The sequence below is a fragment of the Primulina eburnea genome, chromosome 9, assembly GCF_022965805.1.
Source record: "Primulina eburnea isolate SZY01 chromosome 9, ASM2296580v1, whole genome shotgun sequence".
Classification (NCBI taxonomy): domain Eukaryota; kingdom Viridiplantae; phylum Streptophyta; class Magnoliopsida; order Lamiales; family Gesneriaceae; genus Primulina; species Primulina eburnea.
Window position 1 is genome coordinate 29716045 of NC_133109.1, and position 25747 is coordinate 29741791.

Sequence of the window (25747 nt, forward strand, 5' to 3'; positions counted from 1 at the left end):
TTTGACTGGAATTTTCTTCGATCGGAAAATTGGGGTTTGGTCCACTTGTGAATTTCATGTCGCCAATAATGACTATATTTAATCTATTTTAATGTTGTTGTGAAAAAGTAAAAATTTACGGTAAAAAGTAAAAATCTCAAACTCTCAAAATTATCAAACTACACATTTTATAATATTTTTCTCTCAACTCAATTGTTATTTCATTCACAAATGAGTGCTCTATTTATAGAGTTTCATATACAAATATTCCAAAATAAATTACCTCATTACATACATCATCACACACTAATTTTCAATATTCAACACCTAATTTTACCTAATTTTCAACATTCAACATTCAACATACATATTTTAATATTATATTTTCAACACTCCCCCTTGTGATGATGATCATAATGATTGTCTTCATTACGTGTTTTTATACTGCCTCGTTAAAAACCTTACTTGGAAAAACCCATTGGGATAAAAACCATAGTAAGGGAAAAAGAGTGCAGTCACGTAAACTCCCCCTGATGTTGACATGAACAGTTCTTCACAAATTTCGTAGATTGCGCATCCCAATATTATATATGTGCTTTCTGAATATTGACGTAGGAAGTGCCTTTGTGAAGAGATCTGATGAGTTTTCACTTGATCGAATGTGACGAACATCAATACATTTATTCTTCTCAAGCTCCTTGGTGAATGCGAAGAACTTAGGAGGAATATGTTTAGTTCTGTCGCTTTTTATGTATCCTTCTTTCATTTGAGCAACACATGCAGCATTATCTTCATATAGTATTACAGGTTTCTCGTCGAATGATAATCCGCATGAGATTTGGATATGTTGGGTCATTGATTTTAACCACACACATTCACGGCTTGCTTCATGTAGTGCAATAATCTCGGCATGATTTGATGAAGTTGTTACTAGTGTTTGTTTCTGTGAACGCCAAGAAATTGCAGTGCCTCCACGAGTAAATACATATCCAGTTTGGGAACGTGCCTTGTGTGGATCAGATAAGTATCCAGCATCAGCATAACCAATTATACTTGGATTAGCATCTTTTGAATACAAAAGTCCCAAGTCTGTCGTTCCTCGTAGATAACGGAATATATGTTTAATTCCGTTCCAGTGTCTCTTTGTTGGATATGTGCTAAATCTTGCCAACAGATTCACGGCAAAAGATATATCAGGCCTTGTACAATTTGTAAGGTACATAAGGGCACCGATGGCACTTAGATATGGTACTTCTGGACCAAGAATATATTCATCATCTTCACATGGACGGAATGGATCTTTTTCTATGTTTAATGATCTAACAACCATTGGAGTACTTAAAGGATTTGCTTTATCCATATTAAAACGTTTAAGAATCTTTTCTGTATAATTTGTCTAGTGAACAAACATTCCACATTCTTTTTGTTCGATTTGCAAACCCAGACAATACTTGGTTTTTCCAAGATCCTTCATTTCAAATTCTTCCTTCAAGTATGACACAACTTCTTGAATTTCCTTACTCGTTCCAATGATGTTTAAATCGTCAACATATACAGCAATAATTACGCATCCGGATGTTGTTTTCTTAATGAAAACACAAGGGCATATTGAATTGTTTACATATCCCTTTTTCATCAAATGATCACTTAGTCGATTATACCACATTCGACCTGATTGCTTTAACCCATATAACGATCTTTGTAATTTCACAGAATAACATTCTCTGGGTTTTGAACTTTGTGCTTCAGGCATCTTAAATCCTTCAGGGATTTTCATATATATATTACTATCAAGTGATCCATATAAGTAAGCTGTAACAACATCCATAAGACGCATTTCTAAATTTTCAGATACCGCCAAGCTAATCAAATACCGAAACGTAATTGCATCCATCACAGGAGAATACGTTTCTTCATAATCAATTCCAGGCCTTTGAGAAAAACCTTGTGCAACAAGTCGAGCTTTAAATCTTACTATTTCATTTTTCTCATTTCGCTTTCGAATAAAAACCCATTTGTATCCAACAGGTTTTACACCTTCAGGTGTAAGGACTATAGGTCCAAAAACATTACGTTTATTTAGCGAATCTAATTCAACCTGGATGGCATCTTTCCATTTTATCCAATCCTGCCGATTTTTACATTCACCAAAAGATTTTGGTTCATGATCTTCGTTATCATTTATGATGTCGATTGCCACATTATAAGAAAATATATCATCAATTTCATCTATATCTTTTCGGTTCCATATTTTTCCAGTATTAATGTAATTGATAGAGATTTCATGATTCTCGTCAGTTTGTGGTTCTGACAGAACATTTTCATCATCATGTGTTTCTTCAGGAACACCATTCTCTATTTTGTGATCATCATGTGTTTCTTCAGAAACATCATTCTTTATTTTGTGATCATCGTGTTTCTCTATGAATTTTCTTTTTCGAGGATTTTTATCCTTGGAACCGACTGGCCTTCCACGCTTCAGGCGTTTAATGACATCATGAGTATCTTCCATTTGTTTCTTTGGAATTTCAATTCGAGCAGGGGCATTTGCAGCATGTATATATGATTTAGTTACCCCTTTTGTGTCTGCAAATGCATCTGGTATTTGATTTGCTATTCTTTGCAAGTGCACAATTTGTTGTACATCTTTTTCACATTGTTTTGTTCTTGGATCCATATGTAACAATGATGATACATACCACGAAATTTTCTTTTCGGTATGTTTCTGTTCTCCCCCTAACATTGGGAAGATTTCCTCATTAAAATGACAATCAGCAAAACGTGCTGTGAACACGTCTCCTGTCTGAGGTTCAAGATATCGAATGATTGATGGACTATCATAACCGATATAAATTCCAACCTTTCTTTGAGGTCCCATTTTCTTTCGTTGCGGTGGTGCAATAGGCACATACACCATACATCCAAAAATTCTCAGATGAGAAATGTCTGGTTCTTGACCAAATGCAAGCTGTAATGGGGAGTATTTATGATATGCACTTGGTCTGATGCGAATTAATGCAGCGGCATGTAAAATTGCATGTTCCCATATAGAAATAGGGAGTTTTGTTTTCATAATCATTGGTCTAGCAATCATTTGCAGACGTTTAATCAATGATTCAGCCAATCCATTCTGTGTATGTACATGAGCAACAGGATGCTCAACAATGATTCCCATAGACATACAATAATCATTGAAAGTCTGGGAAGTAAATTCACCAGCATTATCAAGTCTAATTTTCTTGATTGTATAATCGGGAAATTGATTCCTCAATTTTATTATTTGAGCAAGTAATCTTGCAAATGCAACATTTCGAGTTGACAATAAACATACATGTGACCATCTGCTGGAGGCATCAATCAATACCATAAAGTATCTGAATGGACCACATGGTGGATGGATTGGTCCACAAATATCACCCTGAATACGTTCAAGAAACATTGGTGATTCAGTTTGGATTTTGCCTGGTGATGGTCTTATAATAAGTTTTATAAGAGAACAAGCTTTACATTGAAACTTATTATTCTGAAAGATCTTCTGGTCTTTCAACGGATGACCATGTGTATTTTCTATAATTCTTCGCATCATTGTTGAACCAGGATGTCCCAATCGATCATGCCAATTGGTTAATATCGAAGAATTATCAACTACCATGTTTGATTCAATGGGACTTATATGTGTATAATGCAATCCAGTAGGGAGCATTGGTAATTTTTCAATCACATATTTCTTTCCTGATTTATATGTGATAAGACACATATATTTCTCATTCCCTTCATTCATTGTTTGAGTATCATACCCATGGGAATATATATCATTAAAACTCAACAAATTTCTTTTCGATTGTGGTGAATATAAAGCATCATTGATCAAAAATTTTGTACCATTAGGTAACAAAAATTGTGCTTTACCACATCCTTTAATCAAGTCTACAGAACCTGATATTGTATTCACCGTTGTTTTTGTTGGTTTTAGTTCCAAGAAATATCTTTTATCTCGGAGGATAGTGTGCGTTGTACCACTATCGGGTATGCAAACTTCAGCTTTGCTCATAGCATTTTCCATATTTGAACTTCAAAAAAATATGCAATGAAATAAATTACTGGCAATATATATTTAAATATAACACATATCATAATTATACAATAAAACATTATTTTATGAATACATGAAAAACAAATTATTGTACATTTATATTCTACCACTATATTGTTCATTTTCAGAAAAATCATTGAGAAAATCTGCAGCATCAAAATTGTTCATTTCTATCCCACCAACATGTTGATCATTTCCAGAGAAATCATTCATAAAATCACCAGCATCAAGATGAGTTGAATCACTCAAACGGTCACTGCGTTCAGTGAAGTTGGTCTCCTTTTCTTTCCCCTTTAATGATTCTTTATAAAGTTTACAAAGGTGCTCAGGGGCTCGACAAACTTTGGACCAATGTCCTGGAGTACCACATCTGTAACAAGAACTTTCATATCTTTTTGAGTGATTCTCATTAACACTTGTATTCTCATGATGCCTTTTCTGTGGATGGTTTGGGACGCTCTTTTGAGATGAGTTATAAAAATAACTATCTCTATTATTTTCAAAACCACGGCCTCGACCACGACCACGGCCAAATCCACGTCCACGTCCACGTCCACGACCTCGACCTCGACCTCGACCAAAATCTTGTCTTTGAATTTGATTTTGGTTCCGAGGTTTAAATTCATTTTTATTTACAGCATTTACTTCGGGAAATGATGTTGATCCAGTGGGTCGGGACTGATGATTTCTCACTAGAAGCTCGTTGTTCTTTTCCGCCACAAGAAGACAGGCGATGAGTTCAGAATATCTGGCAAATCCACGTACTCTATATTGTTGCTGTAGAGTAATATTTGATGCATGAAATGTGGAAAATGTTTTTTCAAGCATCTCAGATTCAGTAATCTCATGGCCACAAAATTTCAATTGCGAGATTATTCTATACATCGCCGAATTGTATTCACTGACTTTTTTAAAGTCTTGGAATCTTAATGTATTCCATTCATCCCGGGCGGTCGGAAGTATAACTTCTCTTATATGTTCAAATCTTTCTTTTAATCCCTTCCACAAAGCCATGGGATTTTTTTCAGTCAGATATTCACATTTCAATCCATCGTCGAGATGTCGACGTAAAAATATTATGGCTCTTGCCTTTTCTTGTGACGTGCATATGCCATTTTCTTTAATGGTCTCGCTTAGACCCAATGACTCGAGATGCATTTCTACATCTAGAGTCCATGGCATATAATTTTTCCCAGTAATGTCAAGAGCGATGAATTCGAGCTTTGTCAAGTTTGCCATGGTGGTACTAAAAATCACGATGCATTTTATTAGTTAATGAATATTGCAATACAAAGTAATGGATAAACAACAAGTACAAGTATTCGTAAAAATAAAGAAAACACACGAGGAGGATATTCTCCGATAAATACAAGACTCGTGAGTATGATAACTAAAATAATTAAAAATAATCTTGCGAAAGCCATCTTCTTTTTTCTCCGAAAATTTGATGAAGAATAATTTTTAGAGAAGAAGAGAAAGTTGGGGTGATTGAATGAGTTTGAGAGATCATATTTATAGGGCAAAAACTAGCCGTTTTGTTACCGTTTATGACCGTTGGTGAATAAAAGAATAAATGCATGTATTTGTATAATTTTATGGTAATAATATGGTATATATAATATTAGACATGTTTAAATAATTATATATATCATATCATAATATTATAACGACTGTCATAATTTATTTTGTTTAAAAACCTTATAGGCTTTTATACTTGTCGTATCCCTTGCCGGGAGTGTGGGATGTCGTCTTAACATCCTCCCAGGATTTATAACAAGTTTATGAAAAATTTATTTTATTATTTCTAATAATAACATTATATTGTATATTAAATAAATACACAATAAATAAATAACAGTAAAATAAATATAATTACTTTTGTTACCTTATTCTTCTGTTTGGAGCTTGGAAAAGTATGTAGGACTTTTAGAGCTTCGTGCTGATAACGTGTTGTGAAAAAGTAAAAATTTACGGTAAAAAGTAAAAATCTCAAACTCTCAAAATTATCAAACTACACACTTTATAATATTTTTCTCTCAACTCAATTGTTATTTCATTCACAAATGAGTGCTCTATTTATAGAGTTTCATATACAAATATTCCAAAATAAATTACCTCATTACATACATCATCACACACTAATTTTCAATATTCAACACCTAATTTTACCTAATTTTCAACATTCAACATTCAACATACATATTTTAATATTATATTTTCAACAAATGTAATCTTTCTTTTTAAAAAAAAATGAATATACATCTACGAGTTACACTGATGAAATCATTATTATTATATTAAAATAATTAGTTCTGCTAATTTATTTCATATATACGAATATTTGAAAAATATATGTAATTTTTATGAAAAAATAAAAATTTCCTTTTCGAACAAGGACATTTGAAGCATGTATATATGATTTAGTTATTATTTTTGTGTCTACAAATGAATCTGATATTTGATTTGCTATTCTTTGAAAGTGCACAATTTGCTGTACATTTTTTTCACATTATTTTGTGAAAAATAATTTATAACAAATTATAAATTATTTTGTGAAATTATTTATAATTATCGTCAAACTGGTCGGCCCAGCCACGTTATAGAAAAATATTGCTGTGTGGTTTTTATGGACTTATATTTCAAAGGTCTTGTATAATATATTTAAATATTAATGAATTTAAATATTTTACGGACTGACTGAATTGAGTTATTCAAATTTGTACTGAGTTATTCAAATTTGTACGTGCATATTATCCCTGTGTTTTATAATTTTTTTTTATTTTTATGAAATTCATGGTTGATCAACTGAGTTTGACTAGTTTGGAATTATTTAAGCATTATTCTAATTTTAGCTTCATTTTATTTTATGTAGGTTTGTTATGAATACAAAACTACTCTGATCTTGTATCACGAATAAATTTTATGTTATAGATTATTTATTCGATCTGAATCACGAATGACAAAAATTTGTGTGAGACGGTCTTACGGATCGAATTTGTGAGACGGAGCTCTTATTTGGGTCATCCATGAAAAAGTATAATTTTTTATGCTAAGAGTATTACTTTTTATTGTGAATATGGGTAGGGTTGACTCGTCTCACAGATTAGTATCCGTGAGACGGTCTCACATAAGATCTACTCATCACGAATAATATTACTTTTAATAAGTCATAACTAGCTCCGTCTTTGAATTCAAGACAACGCTAGTTAAAAATATATATAAGATTGGAAAGAGTACTAGCTATTTTTTAAATGGCAAAAACTTGTGTGAGACGGTCTCACGGGTTATATTTGTGAGACGGATCTCTTATTTGGGTCACCCATTAAAAAGTATTACTTAATTACTTTTATACTAAGAGTATTACTTTCTATTGTGAATATGGGTAGGGTTGACCCGTCTCACAGATTATGATCCGTGAGACGGTCTCATATGAGACCCACTCTTATTATTTTATATAATAATATAACATTTTTCTGTTAGATTGTCCAGTTGAATAGTCGGAGTAGTTGAACCGTTTTTATAAAGTAAATTGATTCGATCACATATATGATTATGAAAATATTGTTGGGAACTGAGAGAACATATGATTGAGAACATAAACATATTGGATTTCTTTCTTTCGTGAAATTAATACGTGGAAATATGGATATAAAATGCTTTTTTCACCTTTAGGATAGTTTGTTGGAAAATATCAGGAAAGTTCAATAATTCAAATATTAATCTAAGGCTGCGTTTACCATAAGAGATATGATCGTGTAGGGATGATTTATAATGTGAATATTGAAATAAGACTAGTTTTTTTGTGAGACGGTCTCATGAATCTTTATCTGTGATATGGTGATATTCACAATAAAAAGTATTAACTCTTAGCATAAAAAGTAATATTTTTTTATGGATAACCTAAATAATAGATCTGCCTCAAAAAATACGACCCGTCAGACCGTCTCACACAAATTTTTGTCTTAAAATAATTAGATATGATAATAATAATAATAATAATAATAATAATAATAATAATAATATATTTAGTTTGATTGATTAGAATCGTGAGTAAACGACCGTAAACAAAACCATAAAATATTGATATTAAACTAATGAAATATTGCTCTGTCAAGCATCAACAGATACGCTGCGTTTGGTAGTTGGGATTAGATTAATAGTTGGAAGTTAATGCATGTGATAACAAACTTGCAATCGTGGACAATTAGTCTCAGTTTTGAAACTTATTCTTGTTTGGTACGCCTCATTTATCGCATGACAAAGACATCTACATTATTTTCTTTACCATTTTTACCCCTTCTACTGTACATAGATGGTGTCTTCTTTTTTTTGTCCTCACCCAAATTCCAGATCTCCGTAACTACTCTTCTCTCTCACTCAATCCTTATCCTCCCCCTCTTATACTTCCGACAACAGATGTAGAAGCGAAGTGGATCTACGCACGAAAGATCCGGAAAAATTGTGTTCAAGATTTCGATAATTAGATGGTGATTTTTTTCTGTTAAGTAATTTTGTTTCTTTTTTGCACTCGTATGTGCTGTACTTTTCCTTCTTCAAATCTTAGTCAAACAAACTTCTGTTCGTTAAACCATGACTTGTTCTTGTACACCATTGATTATTATTTTTGACGAGATAACAAAGCCAGCTACGACGCAGTCGGTGTTAGATTATTTTACATGGTTCTTTTTTCTGTTCTCAAAAAATCTCTTCTTGGGTGCGCTTCTTCAAATCGGAGCACATTATTTCTTGTGCAGATGTGAAAGTTTTATTCCTCAAATATCCTTCCATTTATTTAAGTGTGTTAATGTATTCCGTCCGAACATTTTTCGCATTTACAATTGAGTGCATTTTATCTTCGATGCAGAAAAAAACATACGTCGTCTTCGTGGGTTGGAAGCCCGGAGTGTACGATAGATGGCCTGAGGCAAACGCACAAGTTTATCGCTTTCCTGGTGCTTGTTACAAAGGTTACGAAAGTAGAAAATATGCCGAGGAGGCCTTTAACTGTTTCGTGAAACGATCAGTTGACGATCCAAAATTTAATGCTTCCAGTAGCACCACTTCTAATTCAGATGAACAACGTGCGGTGACAACAAGTCAAAGTGAAAAAATAAATCAGCTTCTGAACGAAGTGTCTGATTTAGTTCGTGAGACTCGCGACGTATGTACCAAAATGGAGAAGTTGTCCAACGAGGTTGGAAAGTTATTTGCTGATTTGAAAATTAATTAGGGGCCGTCGACAAGTCCTTACACGAAGCCTCGTGCGTTTGTTATAAATTATTGTTTCAATTTAATTGTTCAGTTGCACTCTTTCTTTCAAACATTTAAATTACGCTATATCTAAAAGTGTTACCTGCTCCACCTTCCTCGCTGCATGTCAAACAACCACAACTCATCGATTCACAGAAAACTCTTTCAGGCGGGTATGTTACTTTCGTGCATCGTCCATTGAAACATCATCCTTCTCTTTAACACGAATTCTCTGTGTCAACTAGTTCTTGGATGTTGTTTATTAATTTCAGGTTGGCAAAACATTAATTTTCTACCGCATTATGTTGGTAAGTCATTTCTCAATTTGTAATGGCATATTGACAAAGTCTGTGTTTCTCTTAACTACACTTGTGTAAAATACTTCCATACTGTTAACAATTTTCAGAGTTAGCGTAAGTTCAGAAATTGAATTTATTGTGTTGTTGTTGCGGTGTAAATATTTTTCGTGCTTTTTTTGTTTCCACATAATTAGTAGGGGTTGACCTACAACAGATTTGTATCAAGTCAATATCTAAGCACTGCAGGTCATTGATTACAAGTAGTTGGAGGAGTTAAGACAGTAAATTGTTGGTGTTATAAATATGAAGCCTACTTCATTCGGTACTATAGAAAACTTGTAGATCGCATGGTGCTTTTCTCGACAGTGTAAAATGTCTTTTCCTTGTCAAAATGCCTCTGAAGAAACTGTGAGCAGCAAGTATCAGGTACCTGTCATTGATCTCGTATCTGATGATGAGCAATTTAAGTGCAGCGACAATGAAGTATCAGATCAAAATGAGCTTGTTTGTAAAAAGAAAACGAAAAAGCAGAAGTTGTTTCACAAAGATGCTGTCCATGAGTGTCATGATCCGCCCATGAGTAAATCACTGACTTTGAACGCTGATGTCAAACTCGAGTCCAAGGCGAACCACAAGGACTCAACTGGAAAAAACTCAAAGAAGGTTGTTGTTGTTGTTGAGTTGTCATCAGATGACTCCACTGTTTAACATTTTTATCCCAATGTTATGTGCAGCTATGTCCACATCCTTTTGTTCTTTTGCTGGAGTAAGATACAGTCTGATAATGTAAGGTTTATTTTGGATCAAATGTACGACTGTGTAGTCCATTCTCCATTTTGAACACATTATATGTAATGTGTTTTCCATGTGGATGTACATATAAGTTGTTTTAAGGTGTTCCAATGTAAAAGGCTTTATTATGTCCATGGTAATTTTATGCAAATATCCAATGGTAATGCTAATTGACTTCTGTTTTTGATGTCCGAGACATACAAAAAATCATATTGTAAGACAGGTTCCCCTATGATGTGTTTAGCTCCTTGTTCTCACAGTGTTTGTGTGTACACACGACCATTCCAATTTCATTCTTTTATATCCTTTACCATCTCCGCGGTCAGTAATTTAATTTACTCTTTAATTACCAAAACCGAAACATCTACAACCTGAAGTTTGATGCATTACCCAGAATAACAAAGCACGTTCGTTCAAACACCCATCTGTACTGATCGAGACTGTTTTTATGGATGTTTATTTAGTACGAATGTCTTGGTAATTGGTAACCTGAAGTTTTTATGCATTACCCACAATACACAAATTATTTTTCAAAAACTTGTTGTTCATCTACATCCGACATGCTTACAACAATATTTGTCGAGTACATCAGAAAAAAAAATAACACAACCAGCAAAGAGAACTTATTTGGAGCTAATAAACAGTAGCAATAACAAAAGAATGCCTCAAAAAGGGATTTGGATGTGAACATATGTCTTAGGCTTCCATAAAGCATTGAAGTATTTGTACAATGAAACCAAGTAACTGATAGAGCAGGCCAATTATATGAAACAAATGGAAGAAGCTATATATTTATGGAACTTAAAAAAATGAGAATGTAAATTGACAGCAGGTGTAATTAAGCATCTGTCAAACTTGTGGTACATGGTCTACAACACTTTTAACCGACTCGTACATAGTCTAACACAAATGCAAGCACTAATCAAAATATGAGATTAAATACTCCATCTCATCCACGATTATAGATATGTAATGCTTGCATACCAAGTGTAGAACCATTGCTCCCAAAAAACAAAATACAACCTTCCTCTCCACCAACATAACCCATAGGTAAGTTATGGCTAACCACAAAATCAAAAGAAATTGTTCCCAAATATACTTACGGCTGTAACCGTTACTCGCTACGCAACAACCTCTTAACCAAGCAAATCCTCCCACGTTCGCCAAGTCTTTTGAATAAGGCCAAATCGTTATGGTTGTTGAATAACAACTTAGCTGCAGCAACTTGTTCATCTTCTGAAAGGTCGGGAAGAGCTTGCAAAGCCTCCAAAACCGTATCTTGAACAGCCGAGAGTTTGTCATCGGCGGAAAATTCCTTGATCAATTGTGACATCGTGTCTTTCGTTATGTGAGCGAGGTTGTTGATTGCTTGGACTATTGATTCATCATGCTCACTAACGTGCTTCCTTTTTTTACTTTTAGCGGACGTACCTGCATTTGTTTTCGATGTTGGCGTATGCGTGTCAGATATGGAATCATCAAAACCATCGAACGGGATATATGTACGATTCTCTTCAATGAACTCTCCGTGTGGAACTTCTTCACCAAGATTAAGAACTTGTTGTAAAGCATTCTCAAAAGTCTTCGATTGCTCTCCAGTAGCTCTATCATTTCCAAATATTTCAGCCCAATCATTGAAATGCGTCCACTGCTTATGCCGCATTGCTCTGAAAGTTGGATCATGCTGCACTCAAAAGAAAAAATAAATGAGTACTCGTTACAATTGTGTAAATCAGGTAATTAATGGACAACACATACCTTCACAATTGATTCCCAAGTCTCGTCTGTAGCATCGATCGTGTTATCAGTGTCATTCCAACCGACTCCACTCTTCGATAACAATGTCACCAAAGTACTATATGTTTTTTTCCATACATGTATTTTCGAATTTATATGAGGATTCCCACGTATATTTGTTCCTGGTAATGTCGTCTGCATTTCATTCTCCAACAAAGTTAAGTAACCTGCTCTAAAACCATTTTCACTTTTCCAACCCTTGGTCGTAATGTCTTTCAGTGCATGAATTAACACATCTTCTTCACGGCCACTCCAACTTCGCCGTGTCTTGTCTGCTTTCTTGCACCTCGCAGTGCCGCTACCAGAAGTTGCCACACTATCCATCTTTACACGCAAGCTGCGTATGAAAATTCTGTCACGAAATATACTTCATGTAAGTACATGCAGCAGTAGTAGTCAGTGCATAAATTGCGAATGTTAATAAGTGAACAACACATTTTTTATTGAAAACAGGAAAATGCTACACATTCAAAATCGTATTGTTAATATAGTTTTTCAAACATCACTGCTCACTATGAAAAGAAGTACAGTTGCTAGTTACAATATGTAAAGATATGGCACTCCATCAGATTACAGAGAAAAAGACATTAATGGTAGGTGTTCCACATGGACATTGCACACTGATCTCGCCAATTAACCCAATCGTTCGATGACTCAAAACTGCTTATGTAATCATTATGTGTATCCTGAATCGGACTGCCAACTTCTTCTTCGTATTCATCTAAAGGATCGTCAGGCATTTGATTACGGACGAAATTATGCAATAGAATGCAAGCAAGAATTATTTGGTTTTGAACATGCAAGGGGTAGAATGAAGGACTTCGAAGGATAGCCCATCTCTTTTTCAACAAACCAAATGCTCTTTCAATAATGTTTCTTGCTTGACAATGCCTCCAATTAAATAACTCCTTGTGATCTTGTGGCGCTGATGCACGATTGCCCCAGGCATCCCTATGATATCTTACGCGTCTATACGGAGTCAAGAAACCCTCCACATTAGCGTATCCATTGTCACAGAGATAATAAGAACCTGCAGAATAAGTAAAAATCACTTACAAGTAGTCTCACCAGGAACAATTAGCGGTGAAATTGATACAAAATTTTGTATGTAAACAATAAAAGCATGTAGAGAAGAATCTTATTTACAAATAACCTCTTGGAACCTTGAATGCATCATCCCTAGTTAATGCATCTCTTAAAACTCTTGCATCGGCGGCCGATCCTTCCCAACCAGTCAGAGCGTAAATAAAGTTCATATTTCGATCACAAACCCCCAGAACATTAACTGCAATAATTCCTTTTCTGGTTCTATATTTTGCTTTGTCAATGGAACGAACGTGTACGCCGATATGAGTTCCATCCAATGCACCTAGACAACCCTTGTAAAAATTACCATAAGAGGTCAGTATTGTTAACTAAGACACTACTTAAATAAAACACAGTTTGTCCACAATGTAACAATAAAACAAATTTTGAACAAAATATTACCTCAAACCATTTCCACGGTTCGCTGTCACATGTCTCATCCACAGGGGTAGGCTTCACAAGAAGTAGCGTATACAACTTCAACAACGCACGCATAACTTCATGGAAATGTAAGCTGACTGTCTGTCCACTACGCATGTAATCGTGCCTGGTTACCCGATTTTTCTTATGGTGTGCCAAAACAGACAAAAACATTGCAACCTTCTCTTGGACGCGGACATACCGAGAATCTGTTAGTCCTCCTATATGCATTAGAAGATAGCACAACCTTCCAAATGCATTTCGATTCATTCTCAAGTTCAACATACATTGAACATCACCCGCATCAATAATCATATTCAGATGGCAAAACTGAGCATTGATTCTTTGTGTCATGCTGTACGAAACAGGTGTATTACGAGTGCCACGGTGTCGACGGGCAACCATCCTCGGACGTCGTCGGATTAGAAGACACAACATCACCAAATTTGTAAACAATATTTGTTGTACCATTATAAGCAGTAGAAGTTTTCTACGTTTCATGTCCATCTTGAGACAACAGTAAACCAACGAGAACACATTCAAATTTAGATTCACAGTAGCAGAATGTGAAAAGAAAATTATTAAAACAACAGTTAGTAAAGGGAACTCTTCTTGGCCAATGATACACTTCGACAATTGCGTGGAAACATATGCATTTGATCACAATTGAACAGATCAAAATTGTGCAGTTCAAGTACTGTCTTAAAAATTGAGGAAAAACGCAGGCGGGAGGTAAAAAGTACTAACAAACAAAACAGTAGGTGTCAATGCTCTGTTGCCGTCGTCCTTCCCGTGCGTTCAAAAAGGTAATAATGTACATCAGATAAATCTATTATCTCCGATTTTAGAAATAACTTCGCGTACAGGTTATGGTAGTTTCCATTGTAACAAATACAATAGATTCAAGGACAGGTTAAGTTAATTTCTTTCACCACAAAAATTACCTGGTAATTTGGAGCAATTCAGATACAGTCTGCGAGTTGGAAGAGGACTTCAATGGTCATTCGGTTGTAAAGCTCATCTGAAGACGACGGCTGCGCATTTCATTACAAGATAGCAGATGGGTCTCTTTAAGGGAAGTTTGGTTTAAGTAGGGCGAAGGGTATTTGGGGAAAAAAAATAGGCTGTCAAGAGTACTGTAGCGACTGGGACAAGCAATACCTTCAACAAAAGGGGATTGAAATCTTGGTTTTTCACGTTGGAACAGTGGGATTTTCCCGGGCCCAGGGTTATAAGTGCTTGCCTTAAAATGATACCAAACACTTGATTACAAGTGTTATCCTACCACTATCCCAAGTACCAAATGCTGCGATAGAGGATAGAAAATTTACCAAGTCCGAAGTATCACCATAACAAGATTAATCAATTTTAAACTTTCAAACTTCGTTTGGACAAATACTTTAAAAATATGTTAGTGTTTTATAAATGAAAAAAGTTATTGAGATATGTTTGGACAAGTTTTTTTTTTAAAAAAAAACTATTAAAAAGTTGGTTCTAAATTTTTTCCTTTTCTCCAAATATATTTTGTAATGAATTGAAATGTGACTTAAGAGAGAAAAATATATTACATAGATGAAGAGGTCTGATAAAATGGATCGAAATGCTCAAATTTATAGACAATTTGCGACGGTTTTTTTATTTAAACCGCCGCTATTAGCGACGAGTTTTTGAAAAAAAAAGGTCGCTAATTATAGCGACAGTTCTTAAAACCGTCGCTAATTGATGACGATTTTAGTACAACCGTCGCTAATTAGTGACATGTCTCGACGGTTCTCTTGCAATATCGTTAATGAGCGACGGTTTATCATAAATCGTCGTTAATTAACGACGTTTTATATACTGTCATTAATATTTGCGACGGTTTTAATGCAAATTTTGCGATGGTTTTGCTCAAACCGTCGCTAAAACCTGATTTTTACTGAAGTGTTACTTTTCAAAATTGTTCTTTCAAAATTCCCTTCCCATGCTACACCTTAACTTTTTTTTTCTCACACTTATTTTCATACCAAACCGCCATAGCCTCCGACTCCGACCAAACCCTATTAGACACGGGTTCTCATTAGAAATTAGTAATATTGCATTTTTTAGTTCCCGTGGTCGTGAGTGACGGGTCTGATACAAAAAATGACGCGAAGGTAATTATTTGATGAAACGCCTGTGTGAGAGAAGCTTGTGTTGATATAAATTTGACCATTTGGTGCTAAGTGCACGTAATTAAATGGTCTATTTTTCGGATTGGCTCGTGATAGAGTTTGGGCATAGGGAAGGTGTCAGGAGGTTTATTTCATTCTATCCATGTAAGCATTATCTCCATGATAGGATAGATGATCAAGATTTACCCATGCATATATAGGATCCACTTTTTTTTTTTGAAAATGTAATTGTGGCAAGATCTTATCCGTTGCAATGAAGTGAGGGCAGTGTCCACGTAGGTAGGAGGGGTAGGGGTGAACAAAGGTCAAAAGAAATGCAATTATTCCCATTAATTTGGGCGATTTGTCTACCCTACATTAATTTTGTGGTCTAATTATAATTATTTTGGATCCTTCTTGAAGTGCACATGGCATGAATTCATGAAACAACTCAGATTCAGAGTCCCGCTCAGTGTCATTTCTAGTCAACATTTTAAATGAGAATTTTTATATTTTAAACTTAATATATTTAGTTGTGTATTAAACGACAAAAAAAAAAATCAATCAGAAACATATAAAAAAGAAAAGAGAAAGAAAAAATTAAAAATATAAAAAAATCTCTCATCACAAACAAGAAAAAAATAAGATAAAAGAAAATTATAATTAAAATGGTTATACAGAAAGCAAAAACTTATGTAAGACGATCTTATGGGTCGTATTTTGTGAAACGAATTTCTTATTTGAGTCATCCATAAAAATATTACTTTTTATAATAAGATTATTACTTTTTATTGTGAATATTGGTAAGGTTGACTCGTCTCACAGATAAATATTCGTGAGACCGTCTCACAAAAAACCTACTCTATACAAAATAATTGTCCCAACTCTTTTTAATTATTTTAACTTTGATATTGTTTTTCTAAATGGTTTTGAAGCTTATCCACCTGAAACACTCACTTCTACTTAGGGATGGCAACTTTCCCCACGGGTTTAGGGCCTCGCGGGGAAAACCCGAAACGGGGACGGGGATCCCCGATTTTTTCGGTTTTGGGTTCGGGGATGGGGATTTTTTTAAATCCCCGATGTATTTCGGGGCGGGTATGGGATTACTATCCCCATCCCCGAAATCCCCGAACCCGCCCCGAAAATAATATCAATAATAAAATAATAATATTATTAACATTAATAATATAATAATAATATTATTTTTTAAAATATTAATAATCTTATTATTATTAATATTGATATTGATATTAATATTAATATTATCTCTAATAATAATAGATAATAATAACTTTTGGTTTGAGAAAATCTCCGAATTCGTTATCGTCTTACCATATTAATATTTTTGAAACGGCGATGGGGACGGGGATGGGAAGTTGATCCCCGAAGTTTCGGGTTTAGGGATTCCCCGAACCCGAAAAAGCGGGGATAGGGGCGGGGATGGGGGTGGGGATGGAATTCGGGGATGGGGATGGTAATGGCAAACCCGCCCCCGTCCCGGCCCATTGACATCCCTACTTCTACTCATGTCTTAGTGTGGAGGCAGGCGACCAGAAAGCCTTGCTTCTAGAATGCCGAGATCGCTGGTTTCTTTATTAGTTCTTATTTGTGGTGTACAATTTTCTGGATTGTAGCTAGTGGTTATGATCGATTCGAGGGTTTTTTTAAAAATAATTTAATTTTAAAAAACTTTTTCAAAAATAATTTAAAAAAAAAACATTTTCAAAACTACTGTAATCCGCGCTCCGTGAGCGCGGACGCTGCTTACGTGGAGCAGCGTCCGCGCTTACGAAGCGCGGACGGTGGTCCATGTCAGCAGCATATTATTTTAGCGACAAAATTTATAACACAACCGTCGCTAATTTACGACGGTTTTAGAAACCCTCGCTAACTGTCGCTACTTTTGCGACGGTAAAAATTACCGTGGCTGAAATTAAATTAGCGACGGTTGTGTGCCGTCGCTAATTAGCGACAGGTTCTAAACCGTCGCTAAATGCATATACAACCGTCGCCAAAAACGCATAATTTCAAAAGAGAATTTGCGCGCTGCAAAAACCCATTTTTGTTGTAGTGAAGACAGAGCAAAAAACAGAGCGACGGTTTTTTCACCGTCGCTGTTTAGCACGGTGTTTAAACCGTCGCTAAATGCGCATAAAACCGTCGCTAAACGCGCATAATTTCATAAGAGAATTTACGCGCTGGGAAAAACCCATTTTTGTTGTAATGAAGACAAAGCAAAAAACAGACAAAAAATTCATCAATAAATAAGGGTGTTCATCGGTCGGTTTTTTTTCTCTATCTTCACTAGGCACTAGGGGTGTTCATCGGTCGGTTCGATTTTGAAATTGGTAATTCGGATATCAGATTATATATTTTTAAAACCAAAATAAAAAACCAAACCAAACTGACCGATGAACACCCATAGTGCCTAGTGAAGATAAAGAAAAAAACCGACCGATGAACACCCCTATTTATTGATGAATTTTATGTCTATTTTTTGCTCTGTCTTCACTATAACAAAAATGGATTTTCGCAGCGCGCAAATTCTCTTATGAAATTATGCGTTTTTAGCGACGGTTGTATATGCATTTAGCGACGATTTATAACCTGTCGCTAAGTAGCGACGGTTGAAAACCGTCGCTAAGTCAATTTTAGCGACGGTGTTGTTAACGGTTTAGCGACGGTTTTAAAAACCGTCGGCAATTAGCGACGGTTATGTTATATATGCCGTCGCTAAAATAATATGCTGCTGACATGGACCACCGTCCGCGCTTCGTAAGCGCGGACGCTGCTCCACGTAAGCAGCGTCCGCGCTCACGGAGCGCGGATTACAGTAGTTTTGAAAATGTTTTTTTTTTTAAAATTATTTTTGAAAAAGTTTTTAAATTTAAATTATTTTTAAAAAAAACCCTCGATTCGATAAAAAAGAAAGAATGATGTGTAATTTTCGCGAGCCTTTGTGGAAAAAAAAACAATTTGTTGAGCCGGAACAAAAGATATAAAATTTCTACCAAGATAACCTGAAGTTCCAACCAATAAGAATCCCAATGAACCTAAAAAAACGATAAGTTTTCAAACATTTTTAATTGTAAAAACGTTTTTATAGAATAACTGTCCAAACATATATTTATTTTTAAAACAATTATTAAAATTTTTGTTTATAAATATTTGTCTAAACCGAATCATAAGGGTTTTTATTAAAATTAATCTAATTTTAAAAATTTTTTTCAAAAATAATTTAAAAAAAAAAACCATTTCAAAACTACCTCAATCCGTGCTTACGGAGCGCGGACGCTGCACGCGTGGATCAGCGTCCGCGCTCCGTAAGCACGGACGCTGGTCTACGTCAGCATCAGATAATATTAGCGACGGAAAATATAATAAAACCGTTGCTAATTTGCGACGGTTTATTAAACCGTCGCTAATAATAGCGACGGTTTATAATCCGTCGCTGTAATGGAATCTGTCACGGTTTCAAAAACCGTCGCTTATTTAGCAAAGGTTTTAACCGTCGCTAAATGCCTAAAACCGTCGCTAAATGCGCATAATTTAATCAGACGAAAAAAAAGACAAGAAATAGGGGTGTTCATCGGTCGATTTTTTTCTCTATCTGCACTATGCACTAGGCGTGTTCATCGGTCGGTTCGGTTTTAAAAATATATGATCCGATACCCGAATCATTTTTCTTCATATTGGTTCGGTTTTCTACCAAAACGGTTCGGTCGGTTAATTCGATTTTGATATAATTATTTAAATTAATAATATAAATATATTGTAAAATATAATATGTTAACTTTCTACATGTTTTCTTAGTAAAATCTTTAAATATAAGGTCTAAATTAATTAAGAAAACAACAATCAACTAAAAATTGCTCAAAATAGTTCTTCATTCACTAAATATCATATCAAAATATATAAAATAAATAAAAATATAAAAAAATTATTGATTTAATGAAATTTCGATTTTTTCGGTTTTGACATATATAATCCGAAATCGACCAAATAAACTTTGGTTTAATATTTAGATCTGAATTTCAAAATTCGATTTTCGGTTCGGTTCGGTGTTCGGTTTCTTCGGTTTGGATTTTCGTTGTTATCCGAAGTTTGAACACCCATAATCTTCACTACAAAAAAATGGCTTTTCGCAGCGCGCAAATTCTCTTCCCGCAGCGTATATTGCACGCTACAAAGTTGCAGGCCGTTGAAAGTTCAAGATTATCCGCAGCGTATATGTGCACGCTGTTGATACAATTATGTGTAGAGTGCGTAGAGGTAGGTATCTCGAAATTAAAGTGTGCGTCATAACAACAAACAAGTTGAAATTGTCACATCGATAATATTGGATCGTCGATCGGGATTATAATGAGATTAATATAATGAGGACATGGATCGTGGGCTTGCAAGAGTATAAGCCCATCATGCAAATTTATTAAAGTTGAAATTTATTAAAATTCTAATTTATTAAAGTTCTCATTTAGCGACGGTTATGGCGACGGATTATAAACCGTCGCGTGTATTAGCGACGGTTTTGAAACCGTCGCAAAGTAGCGACGGTTTGTTATATTGTTCGTCGCTAATATTATCTGATGCTGACATAGATCCACGTGTGCAGCGTCCGCGCTCCGTAAGCGCGGATTGGGGTAGTTTTGAAATGGTTTTTTTTTTTAATTATTTTTGAAATTTTTTTTTAAAATTAGATTAATTTTAATAAAAACCCGAATCATAATCAACAAAAGTCTGAATTTCATATAAGAACAAAACTATACGAGCAAACACTGAACAGAAGAGGTAACGTCGAAGTGGAGTCTGACTCCAGTTTAATACAGAACAAAATTTTATTTTATGTTGTCAAACTCAATAAGGCAAAAAAGTATTTTAAATTTTTCATAAACAAACCAAATTAATATTGAGCTTTGTCAACTATACAATTTATTAATCTATATCATACTCTCACGGCTGCATAATAAAGTGAATGTCATTTTCAAAAAAGAAAAAAGAAAAAAAAAGTCGATATACATCCATTTCTGAAGGTACAACGTAACACAACCAAGATCAATAGTAGTAGAATATTCAAAACGGGTTAGCAGGTAGTTGATCAGCAACACACAAATTGAGCGGGTTACCCATTTATCTGGCTGAACGAGAATCCGCTAGTCTGTTTTTAGTTATATTAGGTGGGTCGATACTCGTCACAACTCACCATTTGATGGGTCAGAAAATTGTCAACTCAACCCGTCTATTTAATGAGATGAGCTTCACTATCCCAACGAGTCTAGCTCATTTTGATAACTCTAACCAATAACAGTAATCCAAACAAAAGTTTTATTAGATTTCCAGGAGGAGATTCCTAGCACTTTGCAATCATGTTTAAGAGGAAATAGATAACTTTGGCATATGTTATCAAATTGTGGACTTGTAAAGTAACTTGATAGGATGATTTGCCATTCGTTGCAATTGATAAAATGTGTCATGTTCTAGAACAGCCAGATATTCTGGTTCAAAGATCTCAACTACAGACTATACCTGGAAGACAACTTAGCAAGGGAGTTGATACAACTAGCAAATTGGAGGGAGCTGCAGAAGTTTGATCAGTTAAGGAGGGAATAAGAAAATGGAGGTGTGTTCTAGGGATGGGAAGAAGGAGATATAGAATATGCACCTACTTATAAGTATTCATCCTCTACTGTAATAGGTAGCTTGATACGACTGTGCAATTTGGTGTTTAGAACTTCTAAAAATGCACATCTGCACGTGTGACAGGATTCTATGGAATGGTAAAGGGGTGAGGCAACTTTTCTGATCATCGGCCTGTCTCAGCACTTTTCTCTACCAAGGCAATCTGAAGGTCCTACTGACACAGTGAGCAAACTAGTCTGACTCATGTTTATGAAGGAAAACATATATACTTATATTTCAAATATTAAAGTTCAAGTCATCAACATTCAAGTTCTCAAGTAACTTAATAGCAGGGGACTGTGAAAGCAAGCAACGAGGGTACACGAGCCAACATCTCTTCTGTGACATTAATGAAAGAATCTGAAACTTCATGAGATGGTGAAGGCACATGGGTTTATCTAATGCCAGGGACGCAAACAAAGAAAATTCATACATGTCACTGTTGATTGTGAGAGAAGTAGAAGTACCTTACACGTTTTATAGGTATCATAATATCCAAATGAAAACAAATTTGCATGCAGATATTGAATGGGAAAAATCTCTCCTTTACAATGTGGTATTCTATCTGATAGCAGAAATACAGTAGTTAAGGCATATAAAACGTTTTAGTGCTCTGTAGAACAGTATATTAACATCTGATAAAACCACACGAAGATTAACAGATTAAACATCCAAATGAAACCACTTACAGATGCTAGCTTTCAGCACTCATCTAAAGAATTTCACTGCTGAACAGGATCCAGCATTTTCTCTGAATTATTATGAAAACGTGGACAAAAAAACCTCCTCTGCTGCTCATCGCCAAGAGAAGCACACTTCTCTTCCAGTTCCTCTGCTTGCTACTAGTCAAGGCAAAATAGCAGTGAAGAATATAACATGCCGATTCTAAGACGTGAACGCTAATTGTTTAGTATCATTTTCTCTTGTATTTGATTTAAACATTTGGGGGAAGGTGTTTCCTAATAAAATGTTCGCTCATATTTCATGAAAATAAATCGATAGTATTTTCACCTTGTACCAAGATGTTTGTCTACACATCCGATCAAGATTTAATCTTTCTTAATCCTATTACGTTAGAGGTCATTCTTCCTTCAATTCTTTTGAAAAACCCCATCATTTAGTTATACAAATTCTAGCTCTTGAATCAATATAAATAGCAAATTATTCTAAATGTACAACAAGAATGTAGTCACGGTCATTTAATTCTCCACATGTGATCCTCTATATTGAATTTCATTTCGTTCTCTAGTCGTTTATGAGGTTTGTGTTTCTCAAGAAACTCTAGTCCAATAACCAATTGATCGAGTTTTTCCCTAGAATTCTTTTATATGAAATTCCAATTAACCAATGTTTATCATTCCTTGAGAAGTTCTTATCATATGTTGTTCTAAATAATATATAGTATTACAAGGAAATTGATTTCTTTGTTTTTTAATATCAAATGCTATTTCGACTTCCCTCCAGATAGAATTGATAGGTAATAAAATATGATGTATTAGTTTTCTTTCATCAGTCTTTTATCTTTGAAGTTTTGATACAACGTCAAGGCTCTGATGAATTCTCAATCTACCAGATTGTAGGCATTAATTCTTTGATAAATTACTCCTAAATTTTTTTCTTGCAAGGAGATTTCCCAAGATAGTTCTCGAATTTTGGAAATTTACTCCTACACATATCATGCATTGACTGAGTTAAGGCAGTGCCCAAACGCCAGCGTCGACTTAATCGAAAACTTTATTAGAGTTTTATTTCATTCTTCAGCGGAGGATTTAAAGCTGACAAATTGACAAGGCATGTTTACCACATTAATGTCAAAAAAGTTGCACAAGGGCACATGATATCTGCATTTTATAAACTAGATAAAAAAAAGATTAAATTTAGGTTTTTCAACATATATATTTAAATATGTAAATTTATTTTGATCTCAACAAATCATACCAAATTCAGTTATCAATTTTAAAACAAAAACTAATTTAAAATCTAATGGGGCTTCTACCCAATAAAAAGAAAATAATTTTTCGGGTACAAAAATTATGGGAGGGTATTTTAAGAGAGTCATCAAGCATTGTTGGAAGATTAGAATTCGGAAAAACATATTATGTTTGATTAATCCAATCAATCAAGCTTAACTGCTAAACTAAAAGGAGTTCATTCACAAGAATACCACAATTATTTTTACCCTCGAATCCATGATCATTTAATACAAACAATGAATAAGCTACAACAAATTTAAAGCACCAAAAACTTAGGTAAACAATACCAAAAAGTGAAGATAAACAAACAAACAAACAAAATAAATCCACCCGTTCATTTTCCTTCCAGCAGTGACCAGATAAAATGAAATCTAACGATCGACTGTGGTGACCTCTTGCCACTCCCCAGCAACAGCTTCATTCCACAGTGTGATGTTGTTGTCCCCAGCTGCTACAGCCAACAAGTTTCCGGTCAGGGACCAGGACACTCTCCAAACAGGCATCTTGAAATCCTTCAAAATTTTACCCTGCCATTGATCGCCTTCCTTCGCTACAGTCCATATAACAACCGTACCATCCTGAGAGGCACTCGCAATCGTGGACTTTGGAAGCCCTAAGTTTGGTGCCCAAGCAACGTCTCTTACCCAATCTGAGTGCTTTTGAAGAGCTGGGAAACAGTCCATTTTCCAGTTTCCGTTGTACAACCTCCAGACCTTCACGGTGTTGTCGCAACCACCGGAAGCCAGCTTCTGAACAGGATCCAGCATCCCCGATCCAACTAATGCGCCAGGAGCCATTGAAGGGGCCCAAGAAACAGATGTCACCCCAACAGGGTGTGCTTGGTCTATTTTTGTGGTTTCCCAGCCACCATCTGATTGAGCTGTGTATACTGAGATGTTACCATCAGAAGAACCACATGCCAAGCAAAGTCCAAGCTCGTGAGGAGCCCACTCGATAGAATTGACTGATGATTTGTGCTCGAAGACATGGAACTGCGACCACTCATTCTGATTACCTTCCTTCCAGACAATAACTTTTCCATCATAAGAACAAGAAGCAAGAATTGAACCGAACTTGGGGTGTGCCCAAGAAACCTGCCAGACAGGGCCTCGATGCCCACTCAAAGTAGCCAGATGCTGAGATGCCGAATTATTGCTAACACCGTTTATTTTTACAGTGGTATCAGATGATGCTGTTGCCACACGTTTCCCATAGTAATCCACCGAGACATCGTGAACGACATCATTGTGGCCTGTTTCTATCTTTGTTGCAGGCATGTTTTGCAGTTTTTCTAGGTCCAATGATCAAGTTCCTTGAACTGCTGATCCTATTTCTTAACTCCTGTAAAATTTATGTCAACTGCAATCAATCATTTAAGAAACAATCTCCAGACCCCTTAAATTCACATCACAACATTTACGGTGGCACGCTCGATAAATGCCAATGCTAGACATATCTTCCCAAATACAGTCGATAAATGTGAATGCTAGACATATCTTCCCAAATATAATGTGAACATAAACATCAAAACTTTCACAAGAAAGCAATGCGTACAGAAGTAACAATATACTTTTAGCAGCAAAAGATTCCGATCGGGAATCCATAGATAAAAAAACAGGGTCAGTTGGCTTCCGCAAATGGTCTAATAAATTAAAACCTACTCAATCATTTAGGTTATAAAATCAGTAAATTATAGCCTTCCATACATTCTCCATTCCAACTACCCAATACTAAAGATAAGCAAATCAATCCCAAGAGTAAGCAAAGCAAATACATGCACGACGATCACAAACCTAATGACAAAAAATTTTCAGAACCAATTAACCAAATTGACCCCACGAATCCTTCTCAGAAAATTCTCGAAATTTCAGTTAAAAATAAAACATCCTAGATCATAGTATTAATGACAGAATGTAGAAAGCAACCATGTTTAAACATAAAACTGAAGGATCTATGATTTTCGACCAGATCTAAAAAGAAAATCTTCAAAAACAAAAACAACAATCTTGCACACAAAGGATTCAAAAGAAAAACAGATTCTTTCTGGGAAACGGCTTAAGAACCTGAGAGAAAGCGAGATTCTGAACGAGAACGATCTGATTAATTGTGAAAAAAATTAAAAAATTAAACAGAAACGCCACAGATTGTAAGAAGCAAAGTGCTTGGGTATATTATAATAAGGGAGTGTTTGGCTGCTGCGCTAGTTCTATTTTCCTTGAGCACCGCCTCATAATTCATCTCCTCCAC

General features: G+C 35.1%; 2 protein-coding genes across 3 annotated transcripts; both read right to left on the reverse strand.

Annotated features, from left to right (window-relative positions):
* Window positions 1–10249: 10249 nt before the first annotated feature.
* Window positions 10250–14950, reverse strand: LOC140841533 (L10-interacting MYB domain-containing protein-like). Of its 2 annotated transcripts, none has more exons than XM_073209034.1 (4): window positions 14661–14950; window positions 12172–12562; window positions 11845–12097; window positions 10250–10382 (listed from the first exon to the last, which is right to left on the reverse strand). In XM_073209034.1, the coding sequence occupies exons 2-4, from the start codon at window positions 12532–12534 to the stop codon at window positions 10309–10311; spliced, it is 690 nt and encodes a 229-aa protein (XP_073065135.1). In that variant the 5' UTR covers window positions 12535–12562; window positions 14661–14950; the 3' UTR covers window positions 10250–10308. The 2 variants fall into 2 exon arrangements, with proteins under 2 accessions (XP_073065135.1, XP_073065134.1); XM_073209033.1 differs by lacking the exons at window positions 10250–10382; window positions 11845–12097; window positions 12172–12562 and adding exons at window positions 12616–13240; window positions 13364–13589; window positions 13699–14223 and having other exon boundaries at window positions 14661–14932.
* Window positions 14951–23678: 8728 nt separating this feature from the next.
* Window positions 23679–25747, reverse strand: LOC140841535 (protein transport protein SEC13 homolog B-like). Its single transcript, XM_073209035.1, has 2 exons — window positions 25564–25747; window positions 23679–24841 (listed from the first exon to the last, which is right to left on the reverse strand). Exon 2 carries the CDS (start codon window positions 24775–24777, stop codon window positions 23872–23874), a length of 906 nt encoding a protein of 301 aa, XP_073065136.1. The 5' UTR covers window positions 24778–24841; window positions 25564–25747; the 3' UTR covers window positions 23679–23871.